Source organism: Phaethon lepturus, unplaced genomic scaffold (assembly GCF_000687285.1).
Source record: "Phaethon lepturus isolate BGI_N335 unplaced genomic scaffold, ASM68728v1 scaffold6274, whole genome shotgun sequence".
In the NCBI taxonomy this organism is placed as follows: domain Eukaryota; kingdom Metazoa; phylum Chordata; class Aves; order Phaethontiformes; family Phaethontidae; genus Phaethon; species Phaethon lepturus.
In genome coordinates, this window is record NW_010536905.1 from 1 (window position 1) to 23,662 (window position 23,662).

A 23,662-nucleotide genomic window follows, 5' to 3' on the forward strand; every position below is an offset into this window, starting at 1 on the left:
GGAGCGGAGCGGAGCAGGGCAGTACGCCTCTCCTCGGGGAACTGACTCCCGGGGTGCGGGGAGGCGGGCCTGAGCAGGAGCGGAGTGCTTGGTGCTGCCGACATGGCCTCCCCTCGCGTCGCCCGGGTGCCGCCGTCGTCGGGGGCGGTCGTCTGTGGATACTGTCTTTGTTCTTCCTTTAAATTGTAAAATATTCTTGCCTTCAGCATCATAAATAAGCCCTAGCAGGTCGGATGTGTGAAGAGGTGCTGAAGCTGTAGAAACTATAGGGACTTTGGGAAATAATGAGGGAAAGTTTTTAGAATCGCTCTTGTTCACTTGCGGTAGATTTTAAAATGCCGTTTAGTGTCAGGAAAGCTACAATACAAGGAATATTAGAGTAGCAGTTCCTAATTTTAATTTTCTAATAATCTCATAAGTGTTCACAAGTCTGAATGAAACATGGTGGAGAAAGGTGGTACAAGTTGGCCTGCAGAAAGGGAGCTTTTACTTCTATAACTATTTTTAAAAAAATAATTTTCATTAGACCAACTATTTAAATAAGAGTGTGGTATCTGGTCTCAGTGTACACAGTATGTAATTTTTCCACTAGTTTGTATCCTTCCTGTTGGCAGCATAGAATAATTCACCAGTATAAAACTCTGCTGGGGTTCATGAGACCTGGTAGAAGGAGAAGTTGGGATGTCAGTAAGCAGAGCTAACTGATGAGCCGTGAAGAGACCGTCCTCTGATTTGGATTACAGAGGTGGCGAGGGTGGGTTTTTTCATGCCTGATTTTGCTCAGCAGTGAGAAATTGGGCGTTGCTTATATCCCAAGTGAGTATCTTGGATGCCTCCAGACAGTAAGTTGGGGAATTTTTCCCCACCTTCAGTGTGTATAAGGCAGCGTAGCAGAGTTTGTGATTAAGGCTCAATAAGATAGTACTTCAATGAAAGAACAGTTTAAGGAAGAATGTGTTCAAGGTATGTCTGTCTAAGATATGCAGTCAACAGATCAGTCTTTATAGGTTTGTATCTTTCAGGACTAAGCTTTGTGAAGTAAGGAGTCACAGTCCTATGGTTTCAAAAAGAAACAACATTCCCTCAAATAGATTGACATTCATAACTTTTGTGCAGTAAAAGTCATCTTAAGGCAGACTCTATTCACTGCCAAATGACCATCAAAAGGGTCTTGGGCTTTTTAGATCTCTCAGTGGCTGCTAACCATGGCCAAAGCCTTGGCTGCTGCTGAAGACTACACTGTTTAAGAGAGTTTGTGCTATAATGAAGGGCTCGCCTGATGCCGAAGTGGGATGAATTTTACTTAAAATATTTTGAAAAAACAAGTTAGTTTTCCATGTCAGTCACTTTGTACTCTGTTTTAGTTTAAACAAACCTGAGTGGCTTAAGACTAAAATAAATCTTGTTGCACACCAGCTTACTTCAGTACTTTTATTGGAAGGGATGAACTGTTTACGTGGGGGCAAAATTTTGCTTTCTTTGTATTTTGATAATATGCGAAGTAAATGATGTTGACATTATGCAAAAAAATTTTTATTTTTCTACTTGACAGAATAATAACCATAAAATCTTCTAAATATATATCAATTCAAGGTGATAATACAGTGGGAGATTGTATAGAGAGTAGCTCTGAAATTTCACTAACCAGCTGAAACCTTGCTGATATGCTGGCATCGCTTTCATACGTATTTGCATTGCGATTGAGTGTTGTGATTGAAGTACTGGTACACGGATCTGTGCCTTGCAGTTAGGGCTCCAATAAAAGCAAATATATTGCTTGCAGGTTTCAGCGTGGGCTGAATGGACCTTCTGGGGACCTCGAGGTGCTAGTCAGGGGGACCTTTACAGGCTGAGAAAAATGGGTTGGCAGAAGCTTAAGTTTAGCATTTGCAGGACTTGCAGAGTCCTCTGTACTTGGAACAGAATCATGTCATGCACTGGCACAGGCCTGGCTACTGGTCAGAAGGAAAAGGGCTCCACAGAAGAAAAGGACCTAGGTCGTGCACCAGCTGAGCCCCGGTTACTAGTGTGCCCTTCCAAGGAAGAGGGCCAACCCCATACTGGGCTGTGCAAATGACCGCGTAGCCAGCAGGTGGAGGATTCTTACCTCTCTTCAGCACTTGCAAGGCTGCATCTAGATTCCAGTGTCCAGATTTTGACTCTCCAATAGGAAAAAGATAGTAACATACTAGAGTGAGTCCCCTGGTGTGATTAGCAGGCTGAAGCATGTGGTGCACAAGAAGCTGACAGAACTGGGTTTTTATTGCTCTTTTGGGTTACCTAAAAGGAGGATATGGAGGAGACAGAACTAGACTCTGTCAGAGGTGCGTGGTGGGGTGAAACGCAGCAGATGCACGCAACAATATGAGAAATTCTGATTAGGTATTAGGAAAATTTTTCCACCACCACAATAGTCAAGCCCTGGGACAAGGGCCCAGACAGATGGGAGTCTCCATCCCTGGAGCTACTCTGCAGTTGACTAGGCAAGGCCCTGGGCTGCCTGACCTAAGTCAGTCCTGCTCTGAGCAGGTGTTTGGATCAGATAACCTGTAGAGGTCCCTTCTTATCATTTCAGTGGAGTTTCATGTACTAAGCAAGAAAAGATTATTGCTTCAATCTCACAATTATTTTTTTCTTGTCCTCGAGTAGTGTCCCACCTGCTGTTCAACATCATCTGAGATTAGACTTTAAACTAGTAGGAAGAGAATAATATCTCTGTGGGCTCAGTGGAGGCTTTTCTGTAATACACAGTGCCCCATGTGAAACACTGAAAGCGTAATATCAGCATGGGTAGAAACTCCAGCAAGAGGCATTTGGAGGATGAATTGACACTCTGACAAGTTTTTAGTATTCAAACTATACCTGTTTAGTTTACATCAGCCTGAAACTCTTATTGTAAGTTCATGACTTGAAGGAAAAGGCATAAAATACCCTGATAAAAAAGATGTATTGTTTCAGTTTGGAAAAGAGTGAGCTAAGATATGATAGCAATAGTGACTGTCTGCTTCCTGGGTTAATAGTCTCATTGGTTTTGGTAGAGCTGCTTAAGGAGAAAAGGTTTAATGTTGTCCAAGTTGGAAAATAGTTCATACAGCTACTTGCTGAATGTGTACTTATGCTAGAATCAAAGTAGTATAAATTCTGTTTTAATCTGTGTGTGTATGTGTGTGTGTACTTATTTTCAGACTGCCACAAGTGAGAAAAGAGCTTCTGCTCACAATTTCCTTGTTGGACATGTTTACAGGGGTGTGGAGACATTGGGAAAGGAACTTTTTATGTATTTTGATCAGAAATCTTTGAGGTAAGAGGCAAGAAAAAGGCTTCCTATGCGTTCGGGCTGTGTGTATTCGGGGGTCATCTTGTTCTTGCTAATGTCTGTTTCAGAGGTTTGGAAGTTAGTGTTACCAGCTTCTCAGCAGCCTCTCTGCAATGCTGGAAATACTGGATATAGTCACATTTTCAGATAATTTACTGCGTTATTCTTAGTCTAAGAATCCATGTAAAGGTATCTGAAAAGGACAATTATTCCTTGAAACACTTTGTTTCAAGCAGGAAATTGCATTTTCTAGGGACAAATCTCAGAAAAGTGCATGCAGTTACAGTTACTTAATGTCTTCCACTACAAACTGTGCTTGCAAATTCTTTTAATTTTCCTTAAGAAATTTAGAATGAAATTCTGTACTTAATTTTTAATGATTCAATTGCTCTGATAATAAATTCCTGTGAAAAAATTGCTAAACTTAAAATATTCTGTGTATACATTTATGCTGTCTTTCTTTCTTTAAACAATATTAGCAACTTGGTTTGGAACGATGGTTTGAAATTTGGCAGGTGAATGGTTTGGGTATCATAAATGTAACTCTTAATTTTCTAGTGAAACCGGGTCTCCTAGACAAATGGTAAAACTGCCAAACCATTGTCTGCTCATGTTTTGCAGAGCTTGTATTGGGGGGCTTCTTGGCATGTTTAGGATTTTGTCATATGCTTTAACCCCTTGGACATCTTGTACTAGCCACCAAGGTTGTACTTGGAATCTAGTTTACTTTTTCTTGTTCAATATGCTTCTGTACTGCAAAATCAACTAAAAATAAATCTAACCAAATGCACAGTGTAATGGATTATTAAAAAATCCCCTCTTATTATTTATGATAATTAGTATAGAATACAGAAGTAAGGCCCTTATATTTAATGTCAGGCTTGCATTTAATACTTTTCTTTTACCCTTCTACTTGCAAGATAATTCTAATTTTTCTAAATCTTTAAAAGCGGAACAACATCACTTCTACATTCATCGTAGTCTTTGTCACCTAGTGACTGATTTTGAACACAGGTGTAAGGTCATGTTTTTTGCTCATTTAAAACTGATAATATCAACAAATACCTTACAATTCTGTGACATAATATTTTGCCAGTGGCACTGCTGTTATAAGAGGGAGATGGAACTGAAAATGCTTGGCTGCGAGTACAACGGTTTACAGTGGTTGCATGCTGAATAAGTAAACGTAGTGATACATTAGTAGTTACCTGGGATGATGTGTAGCCTGATCTTTGGTAGCAGGGGCCTGCTGGTTATCAGATATAGTGCTATATGCTTGTTTCTCCTAGTGTTAGAGAAATGCAACTAGTCTTACGAGCGCATATCAATCTTTACATGACAATCATACGAGTAACTAATAGGACTGGACTGCATATGTGTTTAAAGCTGCCCATGTTTGTGAAGGATAGGATTGTGGTCCTAACCAGTTTCTCCTGCTTTGTATTGTGCTTTATTAAACAGAAACAGAGAAGAAAAAGCAGTTTTTAACATAAGTCAGTTATAAAGGAAGATTAAAAAAAGGCAGGGGAGGTAACTGATACAGATGTTAGTCTTTTTTAAAATTACTATTATATGTATTACAAATTGATTGGATAAGCAAAGGAGTAAATTATACGATAAGAAAACATTGTTTCAACACACTGAATTACATTATCAGAAGAGAATAATGAACTATTACTAAGGAATGTTAAGTAAGCATTTTGCAGACGTTCTCTTCAGAGAGAAAGAAAACGTGACTAAGTTCTAGTATGGAAAATCTAATCCTTTGACCTTGAAAAGGCTTTCTAGCCAATGGACTAACTTACTGTACTGAATGAAAAGAACCTTCAGTTATTGTTTGACAATGAGTTTAAACGTTTCATCAATTCAACTGTTATTGTAACTGTAGAAACTGTATTGAAGAAGTCCCTTTAGTCATGTCACTTATTTGATTGGAAACATTGTAGATGTTATGTACAGGAAAGGCATCCTCTGCACCAGAGGCAGAAGTTACTTATTATGGGATAATGAAGATCTTCATTCTCTTGTTTTAAAAATGTATGTTGTGTATCTTAAAGATGTTGAGGGGAGGTAGAGGAAGGCTTCAGCAAAGGCTTGCGTCTTACAGCAGTCTAAGATCGGTTGCCAGGATTCTTACTGGGAGAGGCAATAAGGAATACACCAAAGTCAAATATAGGACTTTCTTGTCACAAGGAGGGTTACTGATGGACAGATTCTGTATCTGTACATAGTTTCTCAACATAACAAAATGAGCTTTTCTTTTCTGCTAAGATTACCTGTAAAAAGCTGCTAGTCATGCTGGAATAGTGTTAATCAGACGTGTCTTGTGAAAGACTGGGCCATGAGGGGTAGTTAACTCATTTTATGATCCTGGATTTTCTTAAGGGGGGAATGACTGTGTGGTGGGAGAAGACGAACCTGGCCATGAAATTGTTTCGTACAGTTTGGCTACTGCTTGCTGACTTGCAAATAAGGAGGATACTTCTCTGAAGCGTTGCCACGTTGTGGATAGCAATTAGCAAACAAAGTTCAGTTCAGTACATTTGCAATATATGGTGGGCAGTAGAAGCTTCTTTTTTTTAGGAGTACAAATAAGCAATGACACCTTCTGAAAAAAATAGTACTTCTACTTCTTGATGTCCATTTAAACAAGAACATTGAAGTCACTGAAGAAAGTCAAGGATTTTTTGAAAAATCTGAGGATATTTTTCTTCTCAGTTTTGCCTTGAAAGTCACTTAAATAATCGATTAAAGTTTAAAAAATTCTCTGATACTTGCAAGTTGTGCAGGAGAGACTTGCATGGACTGCATGTTTTGCCATGGAAATGATACAGTTATGTGAGAGAGGTTGTCCTGTGTTTAGTTTCTGTAGTGTGCTATTAATGTAAATTTGGAGTGATAAATGGTTTAGAAAAGTTTCTGAAAATTGATAATGCACATATATTTTTGCATAAGTGAAAACACACAAAAATATTCTTAGGAAAGGGAATTCTTGAGTCCAAATCCCTTAAAGGAAAGACATCCACTGTCTTGACTGGAAATTACGTCTTGGCCCTCAGAACTTGATAATGTGAACTGTTGCTGGTTTTTTACATCTCTACATAATAGTTTGACTGTGCTGCTACTAATCTTTTATTTTTATGGGGAAAAATGTTTTCACATAATCATTAAGGTTGGAAAAGACCTCTAAGATCATCAAGTCCAACCATCAACCCAACACCACCATGCCCACTAAACCATGTCCTGAAGTGCCACGTCCACATGTTTTTTGAACACTTCCAGAGATGGTGACTCCACCACCTCCCTGGACAGCCTGTTTCAATGCTTGACCACTCTCTGTAAAGAAGTTTTTCCTGATATCTAGTCTAAACCTCCTCTGGCGCAACTTGAGGCCATTTCTTCTCATCCTATCACTAGTTACTTGGGAGAAGACCAACACCCACCTCACCACAACCCCCATTTCAGGTAGTTGTAGAGAGCGATAAGGTCTCCGCTCAGCCTCCTCTTCTCCAGACTGAACAATCCCAGTTCTGTCAGCCGCTCCTCGTAAGACACGTGCTCCAGACCCCTGAGGTAGAAGCAGATTCTTACAATATTATGTAGCACTAAATAATTCTAAAACCTCACCTTTTTACTTTAAAACAACAAAAAATCAACTCTTTACTACAAGCTATCATTGAATAACAGATCCTAGGTTTCTATTCGTAATTAAAATGAGAAGATTTCCATTTTGCCCTATTTCAGGACATCAAAGATAATGAAACACATTGGAGTGAAATTTTGTAAATTTCTTAAGGCTTTTGAATGTAAATACGTAGCAATGACTCAATTATTTTTTTCTAGTCATAAACTGACAAATCACTAAGGTAGCTAATAGTTGTGATTCTTCATGCTTCTTTTAAACAGTATACTGGAGCTTGGCAAATGAAACCATCAGCTATTAACATGAATGCTGTTTCATTAAAAAGAACTTTCTGAAAGCATTTACTGCATTACCATTTGGTAGCAAGATGCAAGTTTTTGGTTTAAAAAGAAATTTGACTAGTTAAGCCTGTGCAGTACTATTCATGGCATTTGAGAATTGGAAATGTCTATTGAAAACAAAAGTGGCTGAAACAACAATATCACCTGAACTGACTTGTAAGAAGAGAGTTTTGGAAAAACACAGGTTTTTAAAAATTGAAGAAAGTTAATGAATACGTGCTGTGAGGAAGTTACATAAAAAGTGGACTTTAAGACTATGCTTAATGAAATGTTGTTTTAACCTATTTGTAAATATTTGAAATGCCTATCCTTCCTGAAATGCAACAAAGAGGGTTTGAAAGGAAATATACATCTGATGTTGTGTTTCTTTTGTCATTTGCATAGTTTAATCTGTTAAATCTTCTTGTAGCTACAAAATAATCTGCCTTTTCTAATGTACAATGCATAGAAGTAGGACGCAAGTATACTTGCTCAAGTATACTAGCTCCCAGTAGAATATATCATAAAATGTAAGACCTCTTAAACCATTAGTGATCTGTAAAAGGAAAGCTTGAAAGAGTCTGTTCTACTCCTTTGCCATCTGTGCATTTTTCAGTTTACTTCTTTTATTAATTTTTAATTGACCTGCAGGTTTTGCCTTGGTTGCAGGCAAAGAAAAGCAGAAAACAACATATGGTAGATGTTAATTACTTTGTTTATGGTGTTATTGGAAGTAGCTTTGATATGATAACAGTGTTGGCAATATGGGGGCTGAAATCCTTGCTTTCATGCCAGGTTACTTCTGCCTGATTTAATGGAAAATTTTCTGGTAAAGTAGCATCATTTCTTTCAGCCTCCGTGAGGACTTAAGGACCTATGTTGCAAGACCAGTGTGTCAAGTGAAAAAATTCTAAGTGCAATACACCAGAAAAGTGTGTTACTTAATGATCAGGTTTGAGTTCTGTATAATGAATTATGAAAACCACTGGAAGACTGATGTGTTTTGAAGCAGTTTTGACTGGGGGAAGGTATTTCTCTGGGAATTGAGCACTGTGTAAGCAAGTAGTTTGTTGCCATGTTACTCTTAAATGACTAGAATTAATGTACATGCATACTGACTTGGTTAGGTAAGAATAGTTCATATCTTCAAAAAATAGACTAGTGTAATGCTTGGAAACATTGTAATGTAAAATACAATAATTGTAAAATACCCATAAGAACTTTCTTTCTCTCCGAGGATTCACTTTGGTATGAATGGTTCCATGCGCATTAATTCTGATGGAAGCAAAGACAGAAATGGAGCACTACCAGCTTTGGAGATACAGCTTACAGAGGATACTGTTTGTTTTTTTGAAGTGACAGTAGAGTATAGGTAAAGCAGAAACTAACTAAATTAAACACAGCTTGGTTTATTTCTATCATTCTTTTAAGAACATAGCGAAAAGTCACAGACAAATTGTTAAGTGCTTGGATGCCACGTAGACATAAAGAAACAAAATAAAACTTTCTAAATACATCATATTTGTTGCTATGGTGATTTAATTTTGTAATTTTTGCATCAGATTTTACATACAGTTAAAGTAGTTCTATGGCATAGTCTCATTATATAGTGTCAAGACTGGGAATGAAAGTTGGATTTAATTCTGTCCTTAGATCTGAATGCTGAACCCCATTGCTCCTGTAATTTCCACGCAAGTCTCACTTCCTTATCAAGAATAAGGACCTGTGATAATTATGGGTTTCAAATTTTAATGCTCCCAAGGTTGTGTTTTTATTTTTGTTTTTGGAAGCAAATTGGTGTAATTGTTCTAACTGACATTAAGCGGATGTTTTTGTCCATCAGCATTGTACTTCTAATAAAAATAACATAGCAAGCCTCATTTTAAAGTATTTGAGGCTCTTGGGTGTAAAGGAGCATGTAAATTTGAATAACATATATGCATATTTAAAATTACAAAACATAAAAGCGTATGTAAGCCTGAGACTTCTTGTACTTTTTACTTGTACTACATGCAAACAATTATGCTTAACTTAACAAAATCAAGGTTTAAGAAAATGTATCTTTTATTGTCATGTTGTAACTACTGGACCATGTAACCATACAGTTAGTTATGTTTGATGGTCCAAACACATGGTCTTTCTGTATTGGAAGTAGTTTTAAAGTAAGGACCTGGCAATTATTTTTCAAACTAATATGAACAAAGTGAGGATAATTTCTTCTCTGTTGGACCAGATGCAAGTTCCATGCATGTATCACTGACCTGCTCTTGGGAGGGGTAGTTAATGTAATTTCTGTGCCTCTTCCTGTCACTGGTATTTTCATGGTTTCTCTTATCTGCCTATAAAGTTCTATTATACTTTCCTGTGTTGTTTTTAACCATACTGCTACATTAGCACATAATTGAAATAAAAATAAATCTTAATGTATTCTTCGGTTCCAGAAACGCAGCTGAGTGTGAGCGGAAAGTGAGCATGATGGAAAGCTTAGATGTGTGTTCTCCAAAGTTTAGCTTCTCAAGAGCAGAAAGTGAGATTAAGCAGCAGAGAACCCGCATGTTGTGTGATGTGTTGCTGGATCAAGCAGTATTACCTGGAGTGGGAAATATCATAAAAAATGAAGCACTGTTTGACAGTGGTCTTCATCCAGCTGTTAAGGTGGGTGAAATGTCTCAAGATTGTTTTTAATGACACCAAAGTATTAAGAATGTGAATACATGTTTATATAACATTTTGTCATCTTCTTACCTTTGTTTTATCATCTGTCATGCCTTAAGTTATTCTAAGACACTAAATTAATGTTTTATCATTATAACTGGAGATATTTGTCATGGCATTTCTTGGAACCTATTGCTGCTACTTCTGCCTCAGACAGTGGACATATTTTGTGGGGCTAAGCCTTCTGGCTTACCATTTGAAACCTCTCATTAGTAGGGAATTCGTTTAACTTTCAAATCCTGACTTTGGCATCCTGTTGTGCTACCATTAAATTGTCAGCCTATAAATAAAGGAAAGTGAAAAGTGTTTAGGTTTGGTTTGTTCAGTTACTACCCAAAATGGCTTATGTGGTAGAGTTGATTATTTTTGCAGCTGCTTCTTCCACTTTTCTGCCCTGCTGGCTGGCATCATTTGCTTTTCTACCATTGGTTACCATACTTTTTTTGGTTAAGATCCTCAAGCATGTGTCTCCAAACTTCGGTTGAAAAGAAGTTTGATGTTTGCAAAACAGATTGAGATTACATAGAATGTAAAGGAAAGCTGGTGAAGATAGTAACTGAAAGGTTTTTTTAAACATAGTATTTCTGAACATTCTTCATAGGTTCGGTCTGGATTTTCATTGTATCTGCAATGTGAGCTGGCAGAGGAAAGAAAAATGTGACTTACATTTTTGTAAAGAACTGAAATTTTTTTTGCTTGATATGTCTCTCTAATTGTGATGCCTTTGGCTTAAGTATTCTTCCTGAAGATCTCTCACAGCAAAGAGCATCTGATAGATAGGTCATATCATAATCCATGAGGAAATTAAGAGGGAACCAAGAGTTGCTAACTCCACATGATTTCTGTCATCAGGAACTCTTAGGTCAATATAGAGGAAGACAACTGACGTTTTTTGTGCAGATGAGGCAAAGTACACTGGTATTCACACAGTGAGTTGGTGTAGTACAGTATGTGAAAACATACTGTTTTATTGAGAGAGAGAGCGCGAGATAATGTGAAGTCAGAGAATTATCATAACAGGAAGCAATGCAATTCCACATCAGCTGAAGGTGTTCAAAGTGCCCCTGCATTACAGGTCTTTCTGCTGTTGTCCCTTAGTATTGTAATACTCTGAAAATCATTGTTGTCTGTCTTACAGGTTTCCCAATTGACAGATGAGCATGTACGTCACTTGGTGAAAATGACACGTGATTTCACCCTGCTATTTTATAAGGTATTGGCACATGTTTCTGAGAAACCTCAAAAAAAAAAAAAAAAGGCAACAGGACAAGTGTTTCCATTAATAGGAATGTTGGATTGTGTGCTCTTTATTAATTGTGAATTGTCAGAAAATGGGAAGGTGGGGGGAGTCTAGACAGACTGTAAGAATATGCACAGCTTGGCCCAGTTGGAGCAGAAGAGTTTGACAGATGCTGCCTGAGGGCCAGTATAGTTTTGCTGTGCATGCGCTACAACATCACTCTGAACATGTCAAATTGATGTAGGTTAAGCACACACTTCTAGGTAAGGTAACATAAAGGTCACTCTTCAAACTGGGAATTAGAGATTGTCCCGGGGAAGTCTGAAGGTATTTCATGTGGCTTCCCTTATGAAACTTGAAATAGCAAGTATATTTATTTGACTATATAGATTCTAACTTCTAACAAGTGGGTTTATTTTTTCCTGAAACAACTTTTGTGGTTGCTAAAGTGAAATAAATTCTAGCTTTTCCCTACTGACACAGCTTTAGCAGGATTTTGTTTCTTTCCCTCTCACCTCTAAAAACTTTCCCTATAAACTCTATAATTCCTGGTTGCTCTTTAACTTTCCATAATAGAAAAAGAGAGAATTTGACCTAAGTCTTGTATGTTTTTCTTCTTCAAGCTGCATGCAGAGAAATGAACAACAGCAGTGAAATTCTTGCCTGTTTCTCTTGGTATCCATGAAAGGCAAGGAGCTAGTGCTGCTAAAAATTCTTTTTTTTTTTTGATAGGCTAGGAGGAGGGCACCTAACTTTCCTAATAACACCTTTCCATCATAAAGACTAAAAATGAAATTTAATAGTCTTCTTAAATGTCTGCTTTCCCCCAACCCACTGAAGAGTAGTTTAGTCTGTTGGCTAGAGAAATCTTTTCATTCTCTAAAGTTCATAGTGAAGTCTACCACTAAAGAGATAGCATCCAGTTCTGCAATAACTGTAATACTAGGAGATTTAAATGTGTCTTGGGCTTTTAGACTGCTAATAAACAAACAAGTTAAACTTTCTGTAGCTCAGTTTAGCCATTCTCAAAACTGTTATAATCCATACTTAGCAAGTATTCATCAGTCAAATGCTTTTAAATGAAAGCTAGGCCCCCTGCCTGTCTTTTTAAGATAAAAACATAAAGAAGATAGGTTAATAAGAGGAGTAGTGATTGATTGTTTTTTTAGACCATTATAGAATGTTTATAGTAATCGTACTATATCATTTGTAGTAACACCTTAGAGAAACAAAGATGAGGAATCTTGTTTGTGTAAAAAGCTGTTCCTTTTGTTTGGTTTTTAAATAACTGGATGGAAGGAAACTAGTAATAAGAAACTGACTGTAAACTTTGAGGAGAAATATTGAGCAGAAAGCAAAGTGCTTGTGAATATTCCTGCACATATGTATTAGTAATTCCTTCTGACTGAATTACTAGATTGTACTGGCAAAAGTATTCTCATTCAGCAAGGCTGGTGAATAAGAGCACAGCAGAAGCAAATATGCTGTGCTCAAACACCTGTATTTTGGGTGAAGACTCCAAGGGTCTTCATGCATTACAGAGCTAGAGCTATTGAACCCTGCCAGAACTGGGCTGGTATTGCTGGGCCAGCTGTAGTATCATTTGAATTGTGCTCAAGGAACTTGTGGTTGTAATGTGGAAACTCGTGTGGCTCTGCAGAGTTGGCTGCATCTCTACTGGGCTTTTCATGTGTTTTGGTTTTTCTGCCAGTTTTAGCTGGGGTATGTGTGTGCTGACTCCATGTGAATTGTCCCATGAAATGTGTCTGCTTGCCAGCCCACTGGGGGCTCTTTAGGTCACTGTGCCCTTTGGGCTTGTACTGTACTTAATTTAATGTGACTTTCTGCCAGGATCTGGGGAGCTTGCCGTAGTGCCAAGTGGCTTTTCACGAGCCGACTTGTCTAGCGTGGCCAGTGCTAAGATGAAGCTGAGCAATTTTACTGGGCGCTACCCGACTCCTACAGAATCTCTGGAATATTTCTGCTCAGTTCTTTAGGTTTTGGGAAGGTTGATTAACCCAGATTGTAGTGTCAGGTCTGAGCTGGCTCTGCGGTGTGTTTTTGATTCTATTTGGGGTGAGGGAATATGATGATTTTTTTTTTTTGTTTTATGTTTGTTTTGTTGTGGTTTTGTTTTTTCTATGCTGCACTGATTGGAGCTCTTCAGCTTGTTAAGAACACTCCTGCAGGTCCCAGGTCAAAGATGACTGGTACTGAATCAGAGCTAGTTGGTCCAGCTGAACTTAGGGCATCCCTAACATATATTTGCTTGCACCATACTAGTATGTTTTGGGTTTTTTTATGTCTTTTGTCTTTTATTGCATTATGTGGAGAACTCCAGACACTTATATCTGATTTAAAGTCAATTATTTTCATAAAGAATATGAAAAACAGATGATAGCCCTTATGAGTATGCCTTAAATATCTTTATGTAGTCATTGAGCTGTCAGTTTATGTAGGGTTTTTTGTTTTAGCTTCAGCTGAACTGTAGAAGGACTGGCATAAAATTTATACTGGGTCTCTAACTTGGGTTTTAAACATGTTCTGTTTTAGTGCCGCAAAAGTGGGTCTCCACTCTACAAACACTACAAAGTATACAAGCGCTCAGCCTGTGGTCAGTGCAATGGGAAGATCACTGTGTGTCGTTTAGGAGAGAACAACAGGATGACATACTTCTGCTCTCAGTGTCAAAAGGCAGACCCCCAGCTTGTCAATGTTAGGTATGATGGTAACCTTGTAACTCTTTAAGGATCAAAGTACTGTTAGAGTAAGGGGACATCACTTCTCAAATAGAATGGATCCTTATGCATTTTATATCTAAATTCATTTGACTTTATGAAAGAAAAATATTTTGGCCATTGGTATTTAAAAATGGTTAAAAGCTTTGATTTCTTTCAAAGGCCCAGTCTGTTACAAAATAGTTAATCAATACTCTAATCAAATATAAGAATTATAAAACAATTCCGAGTACTCAGAATTATTCACTGCTTCTGGAAGAATTGTCCCTCTTTCTTGCTGTTATGGTTATAATAGTTTTGGATGTTTACACACAGCTGAGTTGAATGGCATAAGGAAGGTAGGAATTTGTGTCTCTTTCTTTTCACAGGATAGCCCTGTCAGTCCTGGAATATCTAGACAGCCGTGCATCTATGCAGTTTTGTTCTGCCTGTAGAGTTACACTGAGGATAACTAAAACTTCAGTAAATTCAGAGTGCAGCAAATATTGTAGGGCTTAGGACTTTTTTTTTTCTTCCTCCTCACTGGATTTGGAAAGCTTTTACTACAGGTGTGCCACAGAGACACTTTCAGTTCCACATAAATTGTGCTAGCAGTAGCTTTCCTCCTTTTATTTTAGCAAAGCACAAAATGCATTTGATATCACAAAGGGTCAAAAGGTAAAAGTTCCAAAAGCACTTGCTTCAGACTCCTATACACCCAAGGTATTCTTGAAAGTTATCATCTGAGGTTTCAGAATCTTGCCTTTTTATACTGAGCTCTGTCAATCTAATAAAAGATACCGCTTTGCTTGGCAAACTTTGCCTTCATTAGTGTGTGTGTATATATTTATTTTTTTTTAGATAAGATTTACGGAACACACAAATCCCTCTCCCACCTCCAACCTTTTTTCAAGATTCATATGGGTGAAGGGATTTTGGTTAAAGCTTAAAAATCACCTTTGAGTGCAGATCAAATATAGAAAATTCCAACATGTAAGATAAATATTTCACACGCTGATAACCCCAATCTGCTGTATTTTCAGAAAGTAATAATAAGAAATGTTTTGCAGAAGGGTAGGAAGACAACAATGTTCTGTTGAGTCAGATAAATAGAAAATGATGGAAGGAAAAAAATATCTTTCTTTCTAGAACAAGTAGTTGTTTGGGTTTTTGTTTGTTTTTTAAAAACAAATAATTAAACAGTGGTATATTTCAGTGAAAAACATGGTAATGGTAGCTATAAAATAAAACGGTTGTTTCTTGTGCTGTCCTCATCCTAATGGTCAGGTCTTTGTGTTCTACTGCTCTGTTTTCTATTATGCAGTAACTGTTACCACATAAAAGTCTGTGTAGCTCTAGTGGTTTATATGCCATTCTAAGCTTTTCGCGTTTGAAGACTGAAAGGACCCCATGTGATCAGACTGACTTACTATAGATCATAAATGGTAGAATTTAACCCAGTGGTTCTTGGGTCAAGTTAAGTAGCTTATGATTTTGCTCAACTGAGAAAATTGAGAAAATATCCATTATAAGCTTACCTCATCAAATTCAAATGTACCTTGAATCTTAAAAATATACTTTTCCCCCAATATTTCAGGTTCCAAAATGGGGAGGAGTGGGGGAACGGCATGACGTGGAAATCAGCTCCAAAACATGACACACTGAATATATTCAGTCTAGTAATGCATCTTTGATAGCTGAGTAGCGCAACTGATCTAATAATGTGAAAATACCCATTTTTAACACTTCCAGTTTGGCTGTTTTGTTATTTAGCCACAGTATTTTGGTGAATACTACTGTAATGTGTGTTCTACCTCTTGACAGCACAAGAACTCTGGTATGTCAGCAGTTCTCATTATCCTCCTTAGTTTTCCTGTTGTGGAAGGGATGTGGTAGGTAGTAGATACCCCTACCATTATCTTAGAAATCTAGCCTGTTAAGGAGAGTGACAATTACAGAATAAGTGATAGGTCTAAGGAGTGTCACAACAGTTCTCAAGTACAGCATTTACATTATTAAGTGCTTAAATTCTTAGGATTAAAAAGAAAGTCTCCAAACAGTACATAATTCCACAAAAACTATGGAGAAAAATGCTTGATGACTTATCAACCATAGTACTTAAATTTACATACGTACCTTACTGAACAGTCCAAGTTATATTTAATGCTAACAATGTTCAGGTACTATGACAAAGTTAGTCCTTGGTAACATGCAGTGACTGTAAAATATTAACTATGATTCTAAATCAGTGAATCAACATAGGAGGTATTATAATTTACAGGAAATTGAATGAAATTAAATCTGTAGAGGTGTGGGCAGTACTGCTTTGTGTCACCAGTCACAGCCAGGACATTCCTGAATTCTTTCTGATGAGGAGTTAAAAAACCCACTAAAAAAAAAAAAAAAGAGAGAGAGGGGAAAAAGAAAATGCTTAATTCTGAAGAGGCTCCTAAATGTTAAAAGGTTTACCAGCAAATGGTGACATACAAGAAAGACTTTCTGTCAAGGTTTTCAGTTCTCTTGGCTGTTATGATAACAAAGTGGCCTAATAGGTACCATCTAAATGAGAGAAGAAACATTTGTTTGCTAGATTGTGTGACTTTTTGTAGTTCAGCCTCTGAACAGTTCTTTGTCCAGTAATGCATTTGTTAGTAAGTGTTCTGTACAAGGGTCCGGGGAAAAGTAGTGAAGCAGTCTCTCTTTCTCGCCAAGTTTCTTGCTGCAGTACTTGAAAATGGTAGGGAATTTGAGAGAGGCTGGGGCATTGTGCTGGAGAGTACATCAGTTAATAATTAACTTTCTGTCTATTTTCATTTAAATGTTTTTCTTTGTATTACTTCTGCAGCATCAGGAAAGATTTGTCCTTCAGGTAAATAAAAGAAAAAAAAAAAAGTCAAACTTGAACCATGACATGCTGCCCAAGTTACGATAGGCAGGCATAACACTGTGTACTACTTGTTCTCTAGCCCTGTGCCTCCCTGCACATAGTGGTAGTGGTGTAAGGCAATTTGTAGAAGAAACGTCACAGAAGACTAACATCATTCTTTTGTTTCACAGCAAACTGCCAACTAGAAATAGCCTAATTGGCTGGGCATATGGCAGGGGGTCATGTTCTAATGAACATGTAGCTCAGAAATCTGAAGAGGAGTGGACGTGTATGTGCTGTACCCTAATAAACAAGCCTTCTGCTGAAATTTGTGATGCCTGTTTGACTTCAAGGCCTAAAGGTATTGAAAGGTTGTCTGGAACCTCTACTGGGAAAGGGAGGAGGATTGTAGTTTTGATGCAGTTTTTAGAACTATAGAACTGTAGAAATGTCTCACTGTGAATCGTATTTATATAACTTCAGCTAACTTAAAGACAGATTTTTGGGGAAATCTTACATGGACAATCATGGAAACTGTCTTGTCTTAAACCCTAAAAGGGTCTTGTCTTCCAGCTTTGTGTGCAGGTGGAATTCTATAGACATACCTCTGCAGTGACCCTTTGTTTTTATTAGGGTAAGGAGTGACACAAAATGTCATTTTTTCAACTCCTTAATATTATTAGAAGCTTGTAGCATATGTCTGATACAGAAATCACCAGAGGGCAGAAAAATAATTATTCTTTCATGTGAACAAAAGCAGTATATTTTGGTACCCTTTCCAAAAGGATGTTGGGTTTCTCAGAGGCTAGGCTTTTTCCTCCAAGTTAAGAATAAGGATGATTCTGGACTTCTTACCTAAATTTGTTGTTTGTTTCTTACCGGAGCTTTTAATGCTGCTATCTAGACCTGATGGGCAGAAGCAGCTGTGAATGAGACCTAGAAAGGGACAGGAAGATGGAATGAGTAGCATGCAAGCTTCTCTCCATATTTCTGGATATGTATCCATATTTCTAAATATCTAAATAGGAATTTAGATATTAAGAAGGGATGGATGAGGTAATGGAGAGACGTTCCGCTGAGACCTGTTTCCTATGTGAAGAGGAGCTTTGTATTCTTTTTCACTTTCTGTAAGAAAAAAAAAGTGAGTAAATGACTCTGTGGAGAGATTTACAGGAAGTTATTTGGATCAAGACTGTTTCACCAAGATACTTTGAATTGCTACATCTGTTCCAAGAAACAAAATCTAGAGGTGTGCATGTGTGTGGTTTTTTAGGGATAAAGCTAATTCTATAACAATTCCATATTGAAACTTTTCCGCCTCAAAAACTAATACTCCACTTATTTCACAGTGTAGTGAATTATTCAATGAAGTGGCAGAAATCTGCATACTACAAATTATTTATTTATTTTTCTAGCTGCAGTGCTGCAAAACTGAAAGAAAAGATATTTGTAAACAATATACAGGCTTTTTGAATCTGAGAAGAATAAATGTTATTATGTAGGCTCCAGGACCTGTTGTTAAAAGTTCACTGAATTTAACTACATGACTCAAAGTATATATGTTGAAATAGGAATTAAAGATCACATTCCCATAGCTTTTGATGGTACTTTGAGCCATGCTTTCCAAAGTGCCCCCAAATTCCCAGCTGGTGAAGAAGTGACTTTATGATACTGATCTCAGTTCCTCTAAAATTAAGTTCCAATGCCTTTTTAAGGTATTGCTTCATTCTGGTTATTCCTTTTATGAATGGAGTCTTATTTCTTCAGTCCATTTCTTCAGGCCAAGAATCAGTAAGAATATGTCTTTGTGCCTTACATGATACTTGTTGCCAGCAGAGGTTAATCTTGCATAATTCTCCTTCAAAATCAGTGCCAGAAGCCTGAAAGTTTTAATGTGTCCACAGACTCAGATTTACCAACTAACATTTATCCTGGAATTAATGCTGTCAGCTGGACCTTAAGATTACCTACAGACTCCTTATTTATTAAACTGGCATTAAATTTGGAATTATTATTGCCTACTAGACAGGCCTCTGATTCTGTGAAGAAACATACTGTTGTTCATGTCAGGAAATAAATGCAAAGTAAATGTCTGAACTGCTTGCTTTGGAAGACTCTTACAGTAAGGGATCGATAAGTTTGGACGTGCACAATGTTAAGGACAGGAACCCTGAGAGCACTAGAAAACAAATGAATACTGCTTTTTGTGGCAATAGTAAAACAATACTTTAAATATGGATAATGTATTGCTACTGGTGTTACCATACCCTGCTATCTCCCAGTGCTGACATTATAAAAGGTTACTTTGAAAAATTTAAATATTTTAATCCCCGTATTTGAGCCAAATTCAATTTTGTATGGTTAATTCTCCATTAGCTTTCATTTACAGAGTATTATTCACATCTGGTCCTATTCAAGCAGTAGTAGTGTTATCTTGAAACACATATTGTATGTGACTCCAACAGTGCATGAGCTTCTGTATTCTAAGAAATTTGGTAGTATATCTAATCTGTGACAGCTTTTGCGATCTGTCAAGACAGTATGGTAAATTTACTCTTTCACTCCCTGTATGATGACTTACGAATACAGATCAGAAATACGATGTATCACTCTACACAGATGGATTATAACCAATAACTTATTTTTCCTTAGTTCCAAAGAGGGAGAATATTGAAGATTCTGCAGCATTTAACATAAACTTAATGAAGTACCCTTGTAATGATTTCAGAAAACCAAGCACAGAAATAAAGATCAATAGGAAAGCTGCATTTGGAACTACAACGCTTGTTCTAACAGATCTTGGTAACAAAGCTGCTTTGAGAAATGATACCCAAACAGCCGATGGACACCGTCAGTATGTTGCTCCAAAAAGCAGTTGTAATCAAATTCAAAACAATGTCTGCCAGTCTGGGGGAAGCACAGACAAGGATTGCTCAACACATGTAACTGCTATGGCTTTGGCCTCCTGTCAGCAACCTCTTGCTTTCAAACACATACAGAAGAAACAGAAAACTGATCATCTACCTTCTGTTCACCAATATAATATAGCAGTCAGGTACGTATTCTAAAATGTAAACAAGTCTTTTTATAATCCCATAAACCAACTTTATCCCTGAAGATTAATGGAATACTGTGCTGTTGGGTTCAGACACTGTTGTCTTTGGATTTCTGCCAGAGGTAACTTATTCTTGGGTAACTGAAATTACACTCAGATTTCAAAGGCATTGAATGACCTAAGCTGTCACTGGAAAAGTCCTGATCTTGGTATCTGGCCAGTGCTGCTGCTAACAAAACAGCTGTTGATAGTTCAGCTATTCCCATGGAATAAGACAGTACTAAATAGGTCATCAAGCACAGTTCTGCCTAAGGAGTTGTCTGATCTTAGCACTGTAGTTGCTATCTGCTTAGAGGGATCTTCAAGTCATTGTGAAAAATGACAAAAGGAAAGTAGCTGAATGAAGAGATTCTAATTAAAATTGTCAGCTAGCAGTTTTCAACATTATTCCATGATACAAAGCTCTGTACAGGTACCTTGATGAACCTCCCCTCACTATTTTCTCTTAACTTTCCTCCCCATCCTATACGCAACTACTTCAGCGTTCCCATCCTGAATTTTTTATTTATGTGTCTATGCAGACACATCCATTACCTAGTTAAGAGAATGTGAGAACCTATTAGAGTTGTCATGGAAAAGTTGGGCAGACATACACAACAGTAACGGGAGTGCAAAGTAGATGTCACTTTCAGTGGTAAATTCTGCAGGGTGAATGTGGAATATTAATGATATGCTACGAAATTCTTGGTCATCTGTCTGTTCTGAAATACAGAATTATTTCTTGCATTGTTGAAGCACCGGTTTTGAAACAGGATCTCACTGGCTAGGCAGGTTAGCCTGTATGAATATACTTTCTCCTTGCTGTCTCAGTGGAGGACTACCGAGAACTGAGGATGTAGGCAGGATAACTGAGAACAGAGAGGAACGCAAAGAAGAAATGAGACAGCATTGATCACGATAACAGGTAGTTATAGCAAGTCATCACCTTAAATGTTTAAAAAAAAAAAAAAGCGCCCCAAAACCAAACACTTCATAACAAAAAAACAACAATAAATTTGTTGGTTTGGTTTGGTTTAATGAGGTTTTAGAAGTAAACTGCTGAAGTCTGCAGCACTGCAATCTTCCAGACATAAAAGAGAACATCCAATTCCAAAGCTGATAACTTACCAAGAACAAAAATTTTTCAGTAAGGTTTCATCACAGTTTTTCTGCTCTATAAATATATTGGACAGACACATTTCAGAGTATTAATCTTTTTCGTGTTACTGTTTTTAAATAAAGCCTTGTGTATTGCATTCAGATAATCTCTTAACTGCCTCAATCATAAGGAAGAAGGAAAGAAACTTTATCCCATTCAGAGAACACTGTTCCCTCCCTTCAGCTGGATTACTTCTTGTCCGATTATGATTTGTAGCATTACTGTAACTTTTTAGTAAAGGGGGTGGGAGTCTGTTCTATGAAGCATACAAATACCTTCAACCTGGAATAATTACTTAGTATTGGTCTTTTTCCCACTGAGAGCAGAATACTCCTTTAGAATATGTTGGCATGTGGGGTGGGCAGTATAATAGCAGTGGTAGTGCTTACTTTGTTTTGTAGATTAATTTGAGTACTTTGAAATAATTTAAAACATGGGCTAATGCGGGGGGAAAACTGGTACAATACCTGCAAGAAAAGCACACAGTCTTGTCTGTTCACTACTAGCAATCATTCAGCTTTAAAGGCACCATAGGGTGCATTAGAGACGTTCTCTGTCTGTCATTGTGTGTAAAAGTACACCGAGTGAGCTGTTGTAATGGTAGGAGAGTGTTCTTTGGCTGTGGTGTCGGTAATCCCTTTAACATTACACAGGAGTAATTTTGTAATCTGTCATTACAGCAAACATCAAGCTAATATGAGAGCTGATATTCGTATGTTAAGCGCGGGCCATCCTCGCTGCAGTAAACACAGCCGTCTCTGCAGCCTCGGAGTTGTGAGAAAGGACGGAGAAAACAAGGGCAGGCAGTTTTACAGGTGTCCTCTACCCAGAGAAACTCGGTGTGACTACTTTCACGTATGTATAAGACTGCAGAGCCTGTTTTCTGATAAATGCTGTTCTTGCAGCCTCCTTGCCCTCCTTTACAAGTAATCTGTAACTGTGAACAGATATGATCCATTTAGAGGTAACTAAATACTTCTGCATACTGAATTGAAACTAAGAGCATAATAGTAGCTATACACTTACAGTTTTAGTTACTTCTCTCACTGCTGAGAAGGCACCTGCTTGTGCAAATGCTCTTAATCTGCTTCCGTGTGATGTATAACAGATGCATAGCAGAAATGCTGGTTTGAAGGAACTTGTACAAGTTGTGTAGTTCAGCCTCTTATTTGGAGAAGGACGATGGCAAACTCTAGATCTAGACATCAGCTGTATTTCTGTCTAGCCAAAATCTTTAAAACTTCCAAGGATGAAGATTCTGTAACCTGCCTGGGCAACTTCTCCCACTGCTGCACTAATACCTAACCTGACCTTCCTACCTGCAACTGGTGTCCATTGCTCCTTGTTAACAATGTATGTGACTGAGAAGAGTTTGACTCGGTCACCTGCCACCAGGTAGTCAATAGATGAACTCAAGACAGTAATGACTATAATGATTTAATTTGAAGAAAACTATGTATTAACGTCAATTAAAGTCACATCAGTGAAAGTGTGTGCAGTTGCGATTAATGTTAAAGCAAAATCTAAAATCAGTGATCACAAAAGAGATCAAATTATCTTTTGTGATCACTGATTATTAGGAAGAGTGTCTTCTAGGGCCTTGCCAGTAGATCTGTTTCTATTGTCAATTTTAAAATAAGGTATTCATAGCCATCACACATGCTAAAACTGTGCCTCAGACCTGTTTCTTTTGGCAGTGGGCTGACTTGAATTTTCCATTTTGTAACCATGGCAAACGATGTGTTATGAAGACTGTGTTGAAGATTGGTCCCAATAACGGAAAGAACTTTTTTGTGTGCCCTCTTGGGAAAGAAAAACAGTGTGGCTTTTTCCAATGGGCAGAAAAAGGGCCAGGTATGCAGGTTATTCCTTGATGTCGATCTTCATGTTTTCTGTTATCCAGGATGTCTTAAGTGCTTACAACTTTCCTAGTAATTTCTGTGTTGTTTTTGTTTTGTCTCTTACCCTGTTCACTGGTTAATTAGTAAAACTGCTCCAACAGTGTAAAGAACTGCAGATTTGGAAAGAGTAATTTTACATAGTCCTATAAAAATTAAACACTGCTTGTATGCTGCATACTATTTTGAAATAAACATCTAGCTTGCAATATATTGTTACATACTGTTATATTTCTAATTAAAAAATTGAACTGTTGTTGTCTTTTCATGTAAATGTCCCTGAAGTTTGACAGCACTGCATACTTTCAAGCATATGTGACTTATAGAATGGATAAATTAATGTAAATTAGTATTTTAAATTGGTAGACTTTTTCATAAATGTAAACATGTATTTAATAAAAGTGAATAAAAAGTCAATATACTTTGTTTAATACCACTTCATGCTTTATTTTCTCAGAGTTTAAAATGAAACAGCAATGGAGTGTACACTTCAAATATTACCATAGTTGAATGTGTGACCTTGCTAGATTTGGAAAACAAAGACAAAAACTGCCATAAAATGAATAATATGACTCTGTAGTTTTCTTAATTACGTATTTTAAATCCAGGCCTTAACATTATATTCTAGTTGCTACTCAACTTTTTTCTCCAATCCATGTGTAACATATAGTAAAACCGTATCTCTTAGGTGGTT

General features: G+C 37.4%; 1 protein-coding gene across 1 annotated transcript; it reads left to right on the forward strand.

Moving 5' to 3' along the window:
• The first annotated feature begins 102 nt into the window (after positions 1–102).
• On the forward strand, positions 103–22,944 carry NEIL3 (nei endonuclease VIII-like 3 (E. coli)). Its single transcript, XM_010286308.1, has 10 exons — positions 103–150; positions 3,186–3,301; positions 8,517–8,651; positions 9,721–9,934; positions 11,133–11,207; positions 13,788–13,954; positions 17,009–17,178; positions 19,470–19,872; positions 21,751–21,925; positions 22,768–22,944. Exons 1-10 carry the CDS (start codon positions 103–105, stop codon positions 22,942–22,944), a joined length of 1,680 nt encoding a protein of 559 aa, XP_010284610.1.
• The last annotated feature ends 718 nt before the right edge of the window (positions 22,945–23,662 follow it).

Coding starts and splice junctions, on each gene's coding strand:
- NEIL3 (XM_010286308.1), top strand. CDS start 103: ATGGCCTCCCCTCGCGTCGCCCGGGTGCCGCCGTCGTCGGGGGCGGTC. Junction 9,935..11,132: donor GTCTTCATCCAGCTGTTAAG/GTGGGTGAAATG, acceptor TCTGTCTTACAG/GTTTCCCAATTGACAGATGA. Junction 17,179..19,469: donor TTTGACTTCAAGGCCTAAAG/GTATTGAAAGGT, acceptor ATTTTTCCTTAG/TTCCAAAGAGGGAGAATATT.